The sequence below is a fragment of the Mus musculus genome, chromosome 6 (assembly GCF_000001635.26).
Source record: "Mus musculus strain C57BL/6J chromosome 6, GRCm38.p6 C57BL/6J".
Classification (NCBI taxonomy): domain Eukaryota; kingdom Metazoa; phylum Chordata; class Mammalia; order Rodentia; family Muridae; genus Mus; species Mus musculus.
The window spans coordinates 37,520,945-37,538,007 of record NC_000072.6 but is presented as its reverse complement, the minus strand read 5'-3'; the positions used below and the strand labels follow the sequence as shown (position 1 = coordinate 37,538,007).

The 17,063-nt window shown below is 44.1% G+C and overlaps 1 protein-coding gene and 1 long non-coding RNA gene across 10 annotated transcripts in view; one reads left to right on the top strand and one right to left on the bottom strand.

Annotated features, from left to right (window-relative positions):
* The window catches only part of Akr1d1 (aldo-keto reductase family 1, member D1), a 44,944-nt gene extending 36,914 nt beyond the window's left edge, over positions 1-8,030 (bottom strand). For 2 of the 7 annotated variants that reach the window (XM_017321478.2, XM_017321479.2), the window contains exons 1-3: positions 7,671-7,948; positions 5,362-5,526; positions 1,863-1,979 (exon numbers count right to left, since the gene is read on the bottom strand). In XM_017321478.2, coding sequence (XP_017176967.1) covers positions 1,863-1,979; positions 5,362-5,526; positions 7,671-7,817 — 429 coding nt within the window. In that variant the 5' untranslated portion in view covers positions 7,818-7,948. Of the gene's footprint in view, positions 1-234; positions 1,499-1,862; positions 1,980-5,361; positions 5,527-7,670; positions 7,958-8,010 lie in introns of those variants that run through there. The other 5 variants (XM_006505825.1, XM_006505828.4, XM_011241269.2 and 2 more) reach the window with 5 other exon arrangements.
* On the top strand, positions 6,605-11,552 carry Gm33429. Of its 3 annotated transcripts, XR_377552.4 has the most exons (5): positions 6,605-6,828; positions 6,938-7,036; positions 7,348-7,454; positions 10,243-10,629; positions 11,051-11,552. It is a non-coding gene; the product is annotated as a predicted gene, 33429 (long non-coding RNA). The 3 variants fall into 3 exon arrangements; XR_868980.3 differs by having other exon boundaries at positions 6,938-7,454; positions 11,233-11,552; XR_377551.4 differs by having other exon boundaries at positions 6,938-7,454.
* Positions 11,553-17,063: the final 5,511 nt, after the last annotated feature.

Genomic DNA, 17,063 nt, shown 5'->3' with positions numbered 1-17,063 from the left:
CACTGAGACACAAAGTTCTCTGGAGCTGTGCCATGCTATTCAATCTGCGGACAGCTAACTAGTTTGGCTCCTTTGTTTTAAAAGGACAGGCTTGTGCCTCCTGCATGTCTTTAATTTCAGCACTTCAGAGATAGAGGCAGGTGGATCTCTGAACTTGAGGCCAGCCTGGTCTACAGAGTGACTTCCAGGACAGCCAGGGCTACATAGAGTAACCCTGTCTCGAAAAAGCAAAAATTATAAGAGAAAGGAAAAAGATTTATTTCCATTTGTATGTATATACACATTCATGAGGCCAAAGAGAGCACCTGGTCCCCTGGAGATGGATTCACGGATGCCTGTAAGCTGCTGGGAATGGCACTGGGAATCAAATTCAGGTCCTTTGCAAAAGCAGCAAGCAGGCTTAACCACTGGCCTGTCACTTTAGCATTTTAGTACTCAGTTCTGGGTTGCTGGGTTTTTGTTTGTTTGTTTGTTTGTTTGTTTTTGTTTCTTGTTATACCTGTTATTGATTCTTTGTGAATTTCCCATCATTCATCCAATCTCACTCATCTCCCCATCACCTTCATATCTGCCCTCACTCTTGCAACCTCCCCACAAAAGAAAACACAAACAAAAACCAAGCTAACAAAAACCATCTCACCAAAAAAGCTGCAGAGTGTATCGCACTCTCGCCAAGGAAGCTGCAGTGTATCCCACAGCACACCCTTTGATCACACAGCTATACTTGCAAATGTTAAGTAAGTCATGAGTCTGGTTCGAGGTCTCTGGCTTCTGCTATTGATACTGGACGCCTCTCGGTTATCTTGTTCTTGCCCTGTGTCATGGAGATCCTGCAGATTTGGATCTGCAGGACTGACCCCTTGACAAGCTGCAGTAGGTCATAGACAAGGAGGATATTGGTGTGGGCCAACTCTGAGTCCTGAATCTGGGCCTGGGTGGTAGCTGAGTGGGCCAGCCCAGCCATTCTCCTGTGCTCTTGCCAGCAGGACCAGCTGTCCCTCACACATACCACCAGGGCCAAATCTACTGTGCTGCCCAGGCAAGGGTCTGGGCTCACTCTCCAGTCCTTTCAAGTGCTATATCTGATGAGGAGCAAGGCCAGCTCACCTGCCTGCCACAGATGTGTGTGTGTGTTTTAGACATCTTTTCCTCGATCACACTAGTGCACAGCAGATGAGGGGCTGGGTCAGCTCTCTCATGCTCACACTCTCTGGGCTGCCTCACCTACTTCCCCTCTACCAGAACCAGTTTTACTGTGTTGCCCAGGCAAGGTGAAGGGTCCACTCTCCCAAGTCCAGTTCTGTTTCATAATTTCTCTTTCTCTCAATTAAAGTTTAAAGCATCAGCAACTGTATATATCAGAGTGTTAAGTAAACAGTGTATCTATAGATGGAAAAAGTGCCAAGAGGACTGTACTTGAATTCCACAAGTAAATGCCATCCTCAGACTCCGCCTTGGTTTTGGCGTCACAAATCTGATCCCTGTGTTTAGTCGTCTCCTGTTGATGGGGATGAAAGGTAAGACTTTTTAAAAATTATTATTATATTATGTACTTTGCTCTGTGATATGTGAAGACACTTTTATGGCTGTGGGCTTCGAAGATGGATATGTCTAGATACTGTTCAACTAAAATGTGGAGCACCGTGTTATTTTGATGGAAAACTACAGTTGTTAAAACATGTATCACAGAAACCGCATTGAGTTCAGAAACGTGGGCCCAAACCTGTAAGCATTATCTGTTGATTTTTTGTCAGGCAAGGTCAGTATCCTCCCATCTATGGTAGCAAACATTATAGCATTCAGTGCTACTAAAGAATGATCAATATGAAATAGAGCTCTAAACTTTAGGTACTTAGGCTTACCTTAAAGGCCATGGGCAGTTCGATAATATAAAGGTCTATGTAATCTAGTTTGAGGGCCTTTAGCGTCCTTTCCAGGGCTGGGAGGACCATTGATGGGACATGCTCTGTATTCCATAACTGCAAAGAAAGTCATGAAGGATAGTGAAAGACTACCTACGACTTCCACATTCACATAGCAAAACCCTCACACACATGTCATCTGCTCCTTTACATCACAGAAGCATGGTTACACTTGAGGGTAGGAAGACTCAATGAGTCTCTTGACACCGCCATGACAATCCACTGTTCCACAGTCTCATTTGGTGTCACACCCCAGGGCAATTTTGCCTACCATTGCTAAGGCTTTACTCTGAGTTCAAAGTGTTGGATGGTGGATGAGTAAGGCCAAGTTTCCATGCCAATGCAGAAAACAGAGTGGTAATCAGATAAACCAGTACATTTTCTTATAGCATAAATTTTATTCCAAAACTTTTGTGTGTGTGTGTGTGTGTGTGTGTTGACCTTATATATTTTTCACAGGATATAAAATTGGAAAATTAGACTCCACCAGTTTTATTCTTGTCTTAAAAGTACAGACATAATGTTGCAGGGTATTTGATCACACTGTGAATCCCGAGATTGTATTATTTACTGAAAAGCCCTCTTTCTAGTTGTTGTATGGCTCTGCCTTACACACACCTTTAATCCCTCTGGCTGGAATACAGACACACCTTTAATCCCAAACAATGAGGGTAAAGTTAGTTTGAAGTAGGAAGTACACGTGTTTGAAAGTGATGTCTAATTGAGTAGCAGACAAAGTGATGAATCAGAGAAAGATTTGAGAGAGTCTGACCAACTCTCACAAGAAGAGAGGAAAGGGAGGCTGCTTAAGAGAGCAGTGCAGTGGGCGTGGTGGCATACACTTTTAATCCCAGCACTTGGGAGGCAGAGGCAGGCGAATTTTTGAGTTCGAGACCAGCCTGGTCTACAGAGTGAGTTCCAGGATAGCCAGGGCTACACAGAGAAACCCTGTGTCGGAAAAAACAAAAAAAACAAAAAAAAAAAACAAAAGAGACAGAGAGAGTGAGAGAGGGAGGGAGGGAGGGAGAGAGAGAGAGAGAGAGAGAGAGAGAGAGAGAGAGAGAGAGAGAGAGCAGTGCATACAGGACAAGGTATTTTTTACCAGGACAGTTTTACTGAGACAGGCTGCAGAGAGAGAACAAGCTAGACCAGGTGAAACAGGTAGACCCAGAGAATGAGAAGGAGCCAGATTACAACAAATTGCCAAAGTTAGTATGAGGCCAAGCAGAGCAATTCAGAAACTGAGAGAAGCCATATTAAATCAGCCAGCTTGGAGAAAAATTTGAGCCTAAGCAGCTGAGTTGAATCAGCCAGCAGAGCCCAGAAATAACTAGCAAGGGTGAGCTTCTTCAGCAGTAAGTCTCAGAGGCTAAAAACATTTTAGGCCTAGATAAGGTTGAACAGAGACTAGAAAGTTTCAGGACCAGGCCTAGGTTAGCAGACTGAGACAAGAAGCCTCGGAGACTTGACATTTAAACAAAAGACTAAAAGACACCTTTACAACACAGTAATTAATATTAGCTGCTTGGTAGGCTGTGGCAGAAGGGTGGAAAGTTCAAGGTCTGCCTGGACTTCAGAGTCCTAGGCCAGATTAGGTAACATGTCAAGAATCTGTCTCAAACTATAGTTTAAGGAAGGATTAATTGATGGAGGGAGCATTGGAGGAAGAGGCTGGCAGTAAAGGGATTGACATACAAGTATGAGGACCTGAGTTTAATCTCCTGGCCCCATGGAAAAGAGCCAGGCTTGGTAGCATATGCACAGTTACAGTGCTAGAGGGGAAGAGACAGGTAATCCCTGGTCTTGCTGGCTAGCCTAAGCTGATCAGTGACCCCCAAATCTCAGTGAGAGACCCTGTCTCAAAAACACAAGGTGGATTGCTGCTACAAAGGAATGACAGCAGAGGTTGACCCATGCAGTCACACACCACACAGTCTCTCTCTCTCTCTCTCTCTCTCTCTCACACACACACACACACACACACACACCTACCTGCATATACATGGCCATGCACACATACACATCTATACATATCATTTCAAAGATTGGAATGTAGCTTAGTGCATTAGTGCTTACCTTACATGCACAAGGCCCTGGTAATGGGGATTGGATAGAAAAAATGTAAAGGAGAGAGGAGAAAAAATATGCTTCCATTATCACCACGGGCTTCCATTATCATTGCCATTCCATCCAAGTGAAAGTATGTTTTCCATCTTAGTTTCCTTTTTCTTTTCTTTCTGAGGTGCTGGGGATTGAACCCAGGGCCTAATCATGCCAGGTAAACTCTCTACCATTGAGCTACAGCCTAATTCCTTTCTAAAATTAAAGATAAAGTCTTGTTAAGTTACTTAGGCTGTCTTAACTCCATCTCTCCCAAACAGGCATTGATCTGTGATTCCTCTGCCTCAGCCTCCTGAGTAGCTTGGATTACAGGCCCTCTTTAATGTTCCCTTGTTCAGCAAGGACATACAATATTAGTTTTGTGCTAGGTACAGTTCAAGTGCTTTGTAAATACTAGCCCACAAGTTTAGGAAATGCTTGGCTTTATCATTTACAACTTACACAGGGAAAAGAAGGTTCATAAATGCTAAGTATCTCACAGCTGGACCATATAGCTATTTTTGTAAGTATTCTCTTTTATTATTCTATGGGAAATATGTTCTCACACAGGTAATTGCCTTAGTCACTATTCCATTGTTGTGAAGAGACACCAAGACTAAAGCAACTCTTATTTTAAAAAAGCATTTGATTGGGGTCTTGCTTACAGTTTCAGAGGCTTAGCCCATTATCATCATGGTGGCAAGCACACCGACATGGGCCTGAAGCAGTAGCTGAGAGATTTACTTACTGATCCACAGAGAGTACTGAAACCTTAAAGCTTACCCCTAGTGACACACCTCTTTCAACAAGCACACCCCTCCTCAAACAAGCCCCCCCACCCCACAATCCTTATAAACAGTGTGTAAACTGGGTACTAAGCATACAAGGATATGAGCCAATGGGGTCATTCTTATCTAAACCACCATGAAAACCTACCACAAGTCTGTGCACTCATCCTCCACCTCATACTGCCCTTGGGTGTTGGTAAAACTGCAGTGAAGGCAGACCTTCATAGGCCAAATCCACCAGCCCTTCCATGAATTCAGTTACACATGGCCTTCTGTTTACTTGCTATATTTCGATGCGTGTGCTGTATTATGTTTAAGTGACATGCATGTATACACAGGTATATTGTTTTCAGCAAATTAAGGGATTACAAATGATAATTTGCCCACCACCTCCTCCCTTTCTTCCCCCTCTTCCTCCCTTTATTGTTTGCTAGTGTTTGATTAAGATCATTTCTAGGGCCTTGGGCATGCCTGGTGAGGACTATCTTACTAAGCTCTGCTCTCACACTACGCCCCAATTCACTGTATCTACATAGTAAGACATGACTCACCTTTCCACAGTAGAAGATCTCTTCCCTCTTTACCTTCCCTTCTGCTATCTTTTCTCTGATGGCCTCACCGACTTCATGCTCATTGTGGTAAACATAGGCGCCATCAATGTGCCGGTACCCCTCATCAATAGCTGTCTTCACTGCCACATAGGTCTTCCCAGGGACCTTATGAGATAAGGGGGATAAATATGGGGAGGAGAGAAATGGGTTTTAAAAGGATATCTCATGATACATTGATTTATAGCTCACAGAATGGTTTCCAATGCCATGCTTTGATGATTGGAAGATCGTCGAGGTGAGAGACTCTGATGAACTGCCTCATTCAATGCTCCATCTGTGCACTCCAGGTTGTCCTTGACACTGGAGCTTCAGAAATGTGATTTAACCGGCATTGCCAAAGCAATGTGCAGAGACCAAGGTCTGGACATGAATGATATTGGCTCACATTTCAACCCTGGGCCTTGGCAGTCTAACCTGGAGTGATGGGTTCAGTCTCTCTATGCTCATCTCTCTTTCCCCATCTGTCAGTGGGCTTAACTGGTATTGGCTTTGCAATGTGAGGATTATGTTAGAAAATGCATGTGCTACAAAACATGCACAGAGTTCCAGGCACATAGTTAGGTGTTTAGAACACTTTTAGCTATTATTTTTTTAAATTTATTTATATCTCCATATTGTCTAATGTACACATCCCTCTCACAAACTTTTCCATTAGTTTAATAAGCACTATTTGAACAAGCATTACATACAAGGCATTGTCATGAGACTCTAGAGTTGAACAAGCAACGGTCTTTTCTAATAAACTTCTCAGGCTAGTGAGAAAGATTATGGAGTGTCAGTAGGACAGGAGACCATGTGTGAACATGTGGGAATTAGGATGTTGTGAGTGGGAAGAGGTATCCTTTGATTTGACCCTTCAAAGTTTACTATAGGGGGCTTCGAGATGGCTCAGTTGGTAAACTGCATGCCATAGTAACTTGAAGGCCTGAACTTGGATCCCCAGCACCCACATAAAAGCTACACATGAAGGGGTGAGTCTGTATCCACAGTGCTGGCTTGAGGAGCAGAGACAAGCATCCTTGGAGCTCATTGGTCGGCCACTGTAGCAGCTAGTGAGCTCTAGGATCAGTGTAAGACCCTATCTTTAAAAAATAGCCAGCCCAACTTGAGACCCATCTCATGGTCAAGCACCAATCCCTGCCACTATTAATGATGCTCTATTATGCTTGCAGACAGGAATCTAGCACGGCTGTCTTCTGAGAGGCTCCACCCAGCAGCTAGCTCAGACAGATGCAGACATCCACAGTCAAACAGTAGGTGAAGCTTGGGGACTCTATGGAAGAACAGGAGAATCTGGAGTTCTAGGTCTTGACTAGACTGGCTGGCCAATGAGGAAATGGAATCTGCCTGTCATTCCCTACATAGAGCTAGAGTCAGAGGCACAAGCCACCATGCCTGGCTTTTTATGTGAGTGCCGGGGGAGTGGGGGTGGGGGATGGGGGGTGGGGAAGCGGTATGTGAATTCAGATCCTCACCTTTGTAAAGCAAACACTTCACCCACTGTGCCTCTCCCCAGCCTTAGGTCATGATCTGCATGTACGGAGAGTGGCTAATGGGCTGGATAGACAAGTCAGCTAACCTATAAAGGCTAACCTATAAAGGCTTGGAGCGTAAGGTAAGGAATGAGGGATTTGTAGTTGATGAGGAGTGGAAGTATGCATGATCACACATGGGCAGCATAAAGACCCCAGTGCCGCTCCTCTGACACCCTCAACTGGAGTTTGCTTCCCAGTCAACACAAAGACACCCTTGTTGCTTCACGATGTTCACCACCTTGAGAGTCAGCATTACCACAGGATCAAAGCAACTCAGGGAAACAACCATGCAGAAACTCTTCTGTGTGGTGATGGTGGTTCCTCTCCTTTCACTGTTTTCAGATATTAGGCATAGTTCTAGAACCAAACTCCACCTTCTCTGCTTCCACAGGTAAGGATGCCTACATAGCAAGACACTCTCTTCATACTGGAAGCTTCTATAGACTCATGCTTACAGATGAGTCTAGCCTGTAGCCAACAGACCACATCTGGACAAAGGTGACTATGAATGCATCTCTCCACAAACTCACAGACTTAAAATGTTGTGACTTTATTTTTACTCTTTGAAGCCTGTACTCTGTGGATGGTCACATAAAAATGTGGCCAGATAGAATTTGACTTCTGATTTAAAATCGGTTTAGGCAACATACACCACCACCACCAAACACACACACACACACACACACACACACACACACACGAATATATACATACCGGTCTAGGATCTGAGTAGGTTCCAAGCCCAATGAGTGGAATGTTGTTCCCATCACTTAGGGATATTTGGTGGTGTGCAGCGCTGAGGTTCATCGTAGAGAAGAATCTGAAGCTTCTGGGGTGATTCTGAACAGGGCAGAGGCACATTATTTGAAAAGGTGCCTATTGCATAAAAGAACTGAGCACTAGGAGGAGGAGCAGGGTGGGGAAAGATGATAGACAAACAGATTTCTCAATCTCTCTGAAAACTCTAGGCAGTTGTCGTAGTCAGGGTTTCTATTCCTGCACAAACATCATGACCAAGAGGCAAGTTAGGGAAAAAAGAGTTTATTCAGCTTACACTTCCATTGTGCTGTTCATCACCAAAGGAGGTCAAGGCTGGAACTCAAGCAGGTCAGGAAGCAGGAGCTGATGCAGAGGCCATGGAGGGATGTTCTTTACTGCCTTGCTTCCCCTGGCTTGCTCAGCCTGCTCTCTTATAGAACCAAGACTACCAGCCCAGAGATGGTGCCACCCACAAGGGGCCTTTCCCCCTTGATCACTAATTGAGAAAATGTCCCACAGCTGGATCTCATGGAGGCATTTCCTTAACTGAAGCTCCTTTCTCTGTGATAACTCCAGCCTGTGTCAAGTTGACACACAAACCAGCCAGTACGGCAGTGTTTTTTGTTGTTGTTATTTGTTTACTTGTTTTTTGTTTGGAACATCCTCAGAGGCCTGAAACTAGTAAACCTGTTGAAGGGTTATGCTTAGTGTCCTGCAAAGGAAAACAGTTTGTTCAAGAAAAGCAATCTACCTGGTTTCTGTCCGGGGGGGGGGGGGGATTTGTTGGCAAATAAGAGATTTACCCTCAATTTCCTTAAACGATAAAGAAATTAGCCCATATTGGGAGTGAGGTGATGGGGCTGGATCTCTAATGGTAAGAATCATGAGGCCATAGCTCTCATGCCTTCGTTGAGCCTAAATAACTCCCCAAACACCATTTTCTAGTATAGTAGTCTATTTATCTATGAGAGATATGTTTCCAAGGTCCACAACAGATGTCTGAAACTGCACATAGAGCTTACAGTTTCCTACACATCCGTACGTCACACTTTATCTTTTCACTTAAAGCAATCATTGTACAGTTTCCCTTTGACAGTTGAATGACCAGAACCAATGATCTCTTACTTTGAAGTCATGATAAATAATATTTACTTGAGTTTGAACATTCTGGCATTACAAGTGGCCCACTGGTGGTGGTAGACACATTGGCAAGCAGAGGCCGGGGAATCTCTTAAAGCCAGTCTGGTTTATAGAGCGAGTTCCAGGACAGACAGGTCTACACAGAGAAACCAGAAACAAAAAAGAAAAAGAAATGAAAGTTAACATTGCATTAATTAATCAGATGCCTAGGGTGGCTACGAAGTAACTAAGGGACCTATGGAGTCAGCCCTTTCCTTTCTGTAACAAAATTTCAGAGATAAATCAACTCTTAAACAATGTGTTTACTATTTGTCTCACTGGTGTAGAGATCTTGAGCCCAGGTCGCTGACTCATTACTCTGGGCCTGTACTTTGGGCAGCATAGTTTATCACAGTGGGAGCATGAAACATACTCCTGCAAGATGGTCAAACTACAATACCAGACCTACTTGACTAGACTCTACCTCCGAAAAGTTCCAGGACAGAATCAACAGTCCCATCCTGAGAGAGAAACAGGCAAATCATAAAGAGGCCAAATGGCCTTGCTGGGTTCAGAGAACTGACTGCCTACAGCTTTCCTAGTAATTCCATGTCCTTGCTGCTTCTGTTCCCAGGGTCTCCCTGGAAGGCTCAGCTTTACCCTGGCAGATTCATTTACAATCTCAGGGACTCCTTGAAATGACTCCAACCCTGACCCCTGCTGCTTCTCAGACCATTAAAAAAAAAAAAAAAAAAAAAAAAAAAAAAAAAAAAAGCTAAGTGGAAGTGTTGGTGACTCCATATCTCTTGTATTTTACATGTTTGTTATTCCCAGGAGCTATCCCTCATGCAGGGAGACCCTGGCTTCTCTTTTCACATCTAAGTCATTGAAACCGACTTCTATGTCTTCTAAGCCTGCTGTGACTGTGGTCCTGTGTAATCCCAGGATGCCCTCAAAGTATCCTTCCTCTTCTAGTGCCAGACTCTTTAGCGACCACACTCTGCTTGGCAGCAAGATTACTTGCACTCCTTTTCCGGCCAAAAGTCACACATTTTCTAGTTCTACAGGTTCTCGGTCTAAACCTGGCTGGAAGCATCCAGCGATGGCCAGGCTGCAGCCAAAGTTTTCCTGTGCTGGACAAACCAGGCATAGACACTCTCTGAATGAAGCACAGGTGGCCTCCTGTCTGATCCCAAAGGAAACAATGACTTCATGGAAAAGATGAAAGCCCACCTTTACTGGAGAAAAAAAGACATGCTTTTATAGACTATCTCCTGTTGTCACTCCCCTCTCTGGGTTTTGATAATCTCTTTGTGCTGATCCTTCCTGGAATTTGGGGGGTGGGGGGGCTTCTTGATATGTGAAGTCTTGGCCAGTTATCTTTTTCATCTTCCTGTCTTCTCTCCAGATTTGATTGCATGTATGTGTTGTAACCCCTGAATTACTGATATTAGAGACACTTCAGTGTTGTATACAGGACGGCAGATGCAGTGAGACAATCTAAAGTGACTTCCAGAAACATGCAGCGTACTATCGAAGATGTAGTATCAAGTTGCAAAGCTTGCCAATTGATCAATACCCACAACACTGCGAAACAACCTAGCTCATGTCTGTGAGATAAGAGACTGGAGGCCTACTGGGAAGTTGATTTTACAGAAATCAAACCAGGAAAGTACGGCCAGAGGTACTTATTAGTGTTCGTGGATACTTTCTCCGGGTGAACAGAAGCCTTTCCAACGAAGACTGAGACTGCAAAGGTAGTGGCTAAGAAGTTGCTGGAAGACATCCTACCCAGGTATGGATTCCCACATATGATAGATCAGACAATGGACCAGTGTTTGTGTCCAAAGTAAGCCAGAATGTAGCAAGATATATTGGGGCAGATTGGAAATTACATTGTGCGTACAGGTCCCTAAGTTCAGGACAGGTAGAAAGAATGAATCCGACACTTCAGGAGACCTTGACTAAATTATCCCTAGAGACTGCCATAGACTGGGTGACACTCCTTCCCTTTGCCCTGTATAGAGTAAGGAACGCTCCTTACCGGTTATGACTAACTCCTTTTGAAATCATGTATGGCGTCCAGTCCCTTATTGTCCCAAACCTTCAGTCATCAGCCATTGCAGAATTAGAAGGTGATGAATTCATAACTAAGGTCAGAGCAACACAATGGGTTCACGAGCAGGTTTCGCCTAAACTGCCTGCCCTCTATGAAGTAGGCCCAGTTCCAGAGCTGTACAAGTTTCAACCTGGAGACTGGGTCTACGTGAGGTTTTGCCAGAAAGCGCTGGAGCCTCGGTGAAAGGGACCCTACGCCATCCTGCTCACAACTCCAGCAGCTGTAAAGGTGGACAGGATAGCAGCACTCATGTGAGACCTCTTGATCCGTTTCTTCCAGAAGAAGACCATCAGACTTCACAGCCACCACCGCCGGAATGGAGGATCCAAAATGCCACTGGTTCCTTTAAGTTAAAATTAACTTGGTCCTAAATGTACTTTTTACTGGCTGCATGCACTGTTGTTCCCCATTCAGAGATCAAATACCCGCACCAGCCTTATGACTTGGACAACTGAGAATTCTGAAACAGGTTACTGGGCCCAACTGGCTAATACAAAAAAGCCACTTGGACCCCGTGGTTTCCAGATTTAACCTTTGATCTGTGCTGGCTGATAACTTGTGGCCTGACACCCAAGCATCCATACCCTAAGTGTAGATGGGAGACTTTTTATATATGTCGGGGGGGGGGGGTGTGGGATTGTGGCATGTGGGGGACTAGAACAATTCTATTGTGCCTCTTGAGGTTGTGGAGCATCAGTTGCAGGAAATGGGGAATGGAAGGTATCAAAGGAAGATCTTATCACAGTTGCGGGACAGGGGAGCAACTCTGACGTTCTACTTAGGTTCACCAACCTAGGAAAGCAGGAAAAGGGCTGGGAAGCTGAGAAATCGCCGGGCCTCCTGCTTTATATTATTGGCAGAAACAACCTCGGACTCATTTTCACAATTAGGCTCCTGATAAAACCAAGAGGAAACCCCCTGCCGGTGGCTGTGGGACCAAACTGGATTCTGACAAACCCTAAACCTTTACCAAGAGATCTTGTCCCGAAAAAACCTGCACCAAAGCTGGTCCTCAGACTGGTGACTGCTGCCTGCCCCCAAGTCCTTCCCCCGCAGGGGTCCCCAGCCCTGGGATCTTTTAGTTAAATCGCTCTGGTCAATGATGCTAAAAACCTTTCAGATTTTTAACGACTCCCACCCAGAGCTAACCACCTCCTGCTGGCTGTGCTATAATGCCAGACGCCCTTTTTATGAAGATATTAGATTTATATCTAAATATAATGAGTCCAGGAGAGACACTGCATGCAGATGGTCCCAAGAAGGCCCAGCCTGAACCCTGCAGACCACCATATCAGGACAGGGGACCTGCCTGGAAAAAGTTCCCTTGTCACATCAGCACCTTTGTAACCAACAACCTCACCTCCCCCGGTTCATTCGAAATGGGTTATTCCCCCCAAACAGGCTTGGTGGGACTGTTCAACAGGGTTGACTCCATGTGTGCATGGAGAGGCCCTTAATTCCCCTACTGCAAAGGAGCTCTGTATTCTAGTCCAGTTGGTGCCACACATAACCTATTATTCAGAAGAATTAGTGCTGAAGAACCTAATAAATAAGGCATGTTGGGGGAGACCTCATGAGACAGAAGAGAGAACTTATTTTCCTAACTTTGGCTGTAATTCTGGGAGCAGGACTAGCTGGGGCAGGCACCGGGATAGCATCCCTAACGTTGCATGAGAAGAACTATAACAGCCTTCAATTAGCTATAGATCAAGACATCCAACGCTTAGAAAAGTCCATCGCATTCCTAGAGTGAAAAGTCGATTCCCTGGCTGAGGCAGTCCTGCAGAGCAGACAAGGATTAGACTTAGTGTTCCTGCAGCAGGGATGCTTGTGTGCTGCTCTTCTAGAAGAGTGTCGCTTTTTATGAAAAACACTCTGGAATCATCAGAGAATCATTTGCTAAGGTTAGAGAAAGCATAGAGAGGCACCAAAGAGAACAAGAAAACTCCAAAAGCTGGTATCATTCACTATTCGATACTTCCCCATGGTTAACTACTCTCATTCCCACAATTACAGGGCCCCTGATAAGTCTTCTGTCACTGCCAGGCATAATCAATAAACTTTTACAGTATATAAAGCAGAGATTAGGGACTGTTCAACTAATGGTAATGAGATCCCAGTACCAACCAGCTAGCACAGACGATTTAGGCCTATAAAGAGTCCAAGATTGGCCTCTAGAGTCACCAAAAGAAGAGGGGAATGTTGTAACCTGTAGAGTCACCAAAAGAAGGAGGAATGTTGTAACCCCCTAACTACTGATACTAGAGACACTTCAGTGTTGTGTACAGACAGTTTGCCTCCGTGCCCCCCCCTCCCCCGATCCCCTGACGCTCCCGTCCTCCCTCCAGACCACTGCAAACACAACATGCAGAGAGCTGGTCTTTGTGCTGCATCCTCCTGTATCAGCTACTGGCAGTAGCCTCTTTGATGACTGTTGGACTAGGTACCAATCTATGAGTATGTAAGAATATCATTAGGAATCATTGTGTTGATTTTGTTGTTGTTGTTGTCTGGGTTTTGTTTTTAGATTTTGGTTTTAGTTGTTTCCTACCATGGGTCTCTGGGCTATGCAACTTCCAATTCCTGGTCATCCAGGCAGTGGCAGGAATGGACTCCCTCTGGTGGCATGGGCCTTAGAATTGGCCCCCCTGGGACAAGAGTCTTCAAAAGCTAGGTGGGTAAGAATTTGGCAGTGACAAACAGAAACAAACACAGAGGTAGTTTGAATCTGAAAGTATTTTGCAGCTCTCAAGCAAGGTTTTTAATTCATAAAGAAACAAGTATTAAGCCGGGCGTGGTGGCGCACACTTTTAATCCCAGCACTCAGGAGGCAGAGGCAGGTGGATTTCTGAGTTCGAGGCCAGCCTGGTCTACAAAGTGAGTGCCAGGACAGCCAGGGCTACACAGAGAAACCCTGTCTCGAAAAACCAAAAAAAAAAAAAAAAAAAGAAAAGAAACAAGTATTACAGCTCTTAGAAGATGTATTCAGTGAAGCAATCACAGATATGATATCATCATTATCATTTGGCACAGAAAAACACAAAAATCATCCAAGTATTACAACCCTGAAAGGATGTTTTCAGTGGCATATTTCCAAGAGCATGTTAATAAATTTTTATGGTCAGTTATCGTTTAATATCTAATACCTGATTTTTTGTAAATCTTCAAAGCATAAATGTAAACTATTTTAATTCTTTTTATTTAAGGCTTTCTTTACTATATACCTAAGCCCACTTCTGATGACACACTTGTAGCCATATGAAATTTTATTGTTGGGAAAGTTTTTAATCTATCATAATAGTATTATATAATTTTGTAAATGATTTATGATGTAAAATGCTGGTTTTCCTGGCTAGTGACCCCATCTCAAGGGATAGTTTCTTATCCATTTTTCTAGCTTAAGATTTTAGATTAGGCTATCAGGAACATGTCATAAATAAGAAAAAGAATAAAATAAAATAAAAGAGGTAAATTGCCAGGAGATCTATGACTCAATATTTTGTTCCAGCAGAGAGTTCCACAACCAGTTCCAGGAGGCCTCCTTCTTTTGAAGTTTTTAACTTCAGTATGTGGAACTTGTCATACAGATTCTACCGTGGTTGGTGTATCAGTGTGACACAGTTCCCACCCCTGGAGCAGAGCCAGTGAGTCATGGGTCTCCTCAGGTGCTGATGGTACTTTAGGTATAAGGCTTGTTTACACAATAATGTATGCATTTTTCATGTTCCAGAGAATGCTCTCCCTGTCAAGGTCAATGAATTTATGATAATTAGAAACAGCACAAATCCAGAAAGTAAGAATGTGTCTAATGTTTCTCGGCAAAATGGTAATGCTGTGACTTTCAGGACAGCCCTTAAGGCTGTGGGAAAGAACTGAGAAAACATGAGTTTAAGAATATATAAACAAGATTTCTCAACTATGCAAAATATAAGGATGCAATGTGAATTGTATGAGGGAGGGGTTTACAGACCCGAAAGAACAGAGGCAGCTGCACTAATGAGTCAAGAAAGAGACAGGAATAGTTAAAAAAAAAAAAAGGCTCATGGTTTAATTAATAAAGGAGCAACAGGAAGTGAGGGAGTGGTGATCTCAGAGTGGGATCCCACCCAGCTAAGCATATTATTTGTGTTCACAAAGGCAGACGAATCTTTGAGCTCCAGGTTTGTCTCAACAGAAAGTTTCAGGACAGTCAAGCTTAGCCAGTGAAGGAGTTAGAAAACAGAAAGCTAACTTTCTCATATAAAAATAGCTTCTATGCATAGATTTGGCAGCCACAAATGCTGTGCCTAACAAACTGCATAGGATTTGCTATGTTAAAATAAGTACTTGCTGACTTGCCATGCCGGGTTCCTGACACTTAGGCACACCTGAAAGATTGGGAAAGAGACTACAAGTGCCAGCTAGCAACCTAAGAACATGAAACCCAAAACAGCTCAGCAGCTGGAGACAGGATCTTTTCAGGCTCCATCTGTGCCCCTGGAGCTAAGGCTGTCTCATAGCCCTCTGCACCAAAACCCCACCCAGGAGAGAGCTGGTCTCCCCGGGAGTGCTGATACACCTAAGACCACAGGCTTACAGGCCCACAGGAGGGACAAGCTCCAGTCAGAGACAACAAGACCTACTAACACCAGAGTTAACCAGATGGTGAGAGGAAAGCACAAGAACCTAAGCAACAGAAAAACTACTTGGCATAATCAGAACCTAGTTCTCCTACCACAGCAAGTCCTAGATACCTTAATACACTGGAAAAGCAAGTTTCAGATTTAAAAATCACATCTCATGATGATGATAGAAGACTTTTAAAAGGAAATAAATGACTCCCTTAAAGAAATACAGGAGAGCTTCCAGTTAGAGCCAGCCCTGGGCCACCTTGGGTGCGAACTCAGTGGATGGTCCCACGGCCCCTAGAGGACCCTCCACACCACAGGTGCCCTAGCACACCCAGGATCTTAGGATCACTGGTGAGCAGAACACAACATCTGTTCCAAAACAATAGTGACGAGCTGTGCCAGCAGGATCAGGGACACAGGAAACCAGCCCAACCAGCGGCTTGGGTTCCTTCAGGTCAGCGCAAGACCTGGGCTGCCACGGACCACCCCAATCGGGTATGGTGGTCCCTGGAATGAGGTTCCTTGAAGCTAGGTGGGTAAGGATGCAGCGGTGACAAACAGATTAAAAAACAACAACAACAACACAGAGGCAGTTTGAATCTGAGTGTATTTTTCAGCTCTCAAGCAGGGGATTTTATATATTAAAAAAACAAACATTACATCTCTTAGAAACTATATCCAGTGAAACAATCACAGATACCAACAAAATTCATTTGGCACAGTAAAGCACAAAAATCATCCAAGCATTACAACTCTGAAACTATGCATTCAGTGAATCACAAACAGAACAGGTAACATCATTATAAATCATCAAAATATAACAATTCTAAAAAGGATGTATTCAGTGGGGGCTGTTGTCCAAGGCTAGTGGCAGGAGCAGGTTAATAAATCTTTAACAGTCAGTGCTCTTAACTGCTGAACTAACTTTCTAGCCCCATGGTCAATTATTATTTAACGTCTAGTGCCTGATTTTTTTTTTTTAATAAATCTTCAATGTATAAATTTAAACTATTTTAATTCTTTCTAATTAAGGCTTTCTTTACCATATACCAAAATCCACACCCAATGACACACGTGTAGTCATATGAAATTTTATTGTTGGGAACATTTTTTTCATATTAGTTTTGTAAATGATTTAGAAAGTAAAGCATGGAATCTGGCAGAGCCTGCCAAAAACCACAGATGACTCTCCACGCCTCTGGACCTCGGGATCACCTCGGGATCACAGGTGAGTGAAACACAACATCAACTCCAAAGAATCCAGGAGGGTCTTGTGCCAGCAGGAACAGGGACAAAGGAACCCCGCCCAACCAGAGGCCGGGATTCTTTCTGGTCAGGCCAGCGCTGCCATCTTCCAAGTGAACCCGGCTGAGGGCATCTAGGGCCCCAGAGGACTCTCCAATCTGCAGGACCCATAGCACACCCAGGACCTCTCGATCACTGGAGAGCATGTGGGCAACAGAAGCAACAGAGCTTCTTGGACATGGTCCCTTTGGGCCT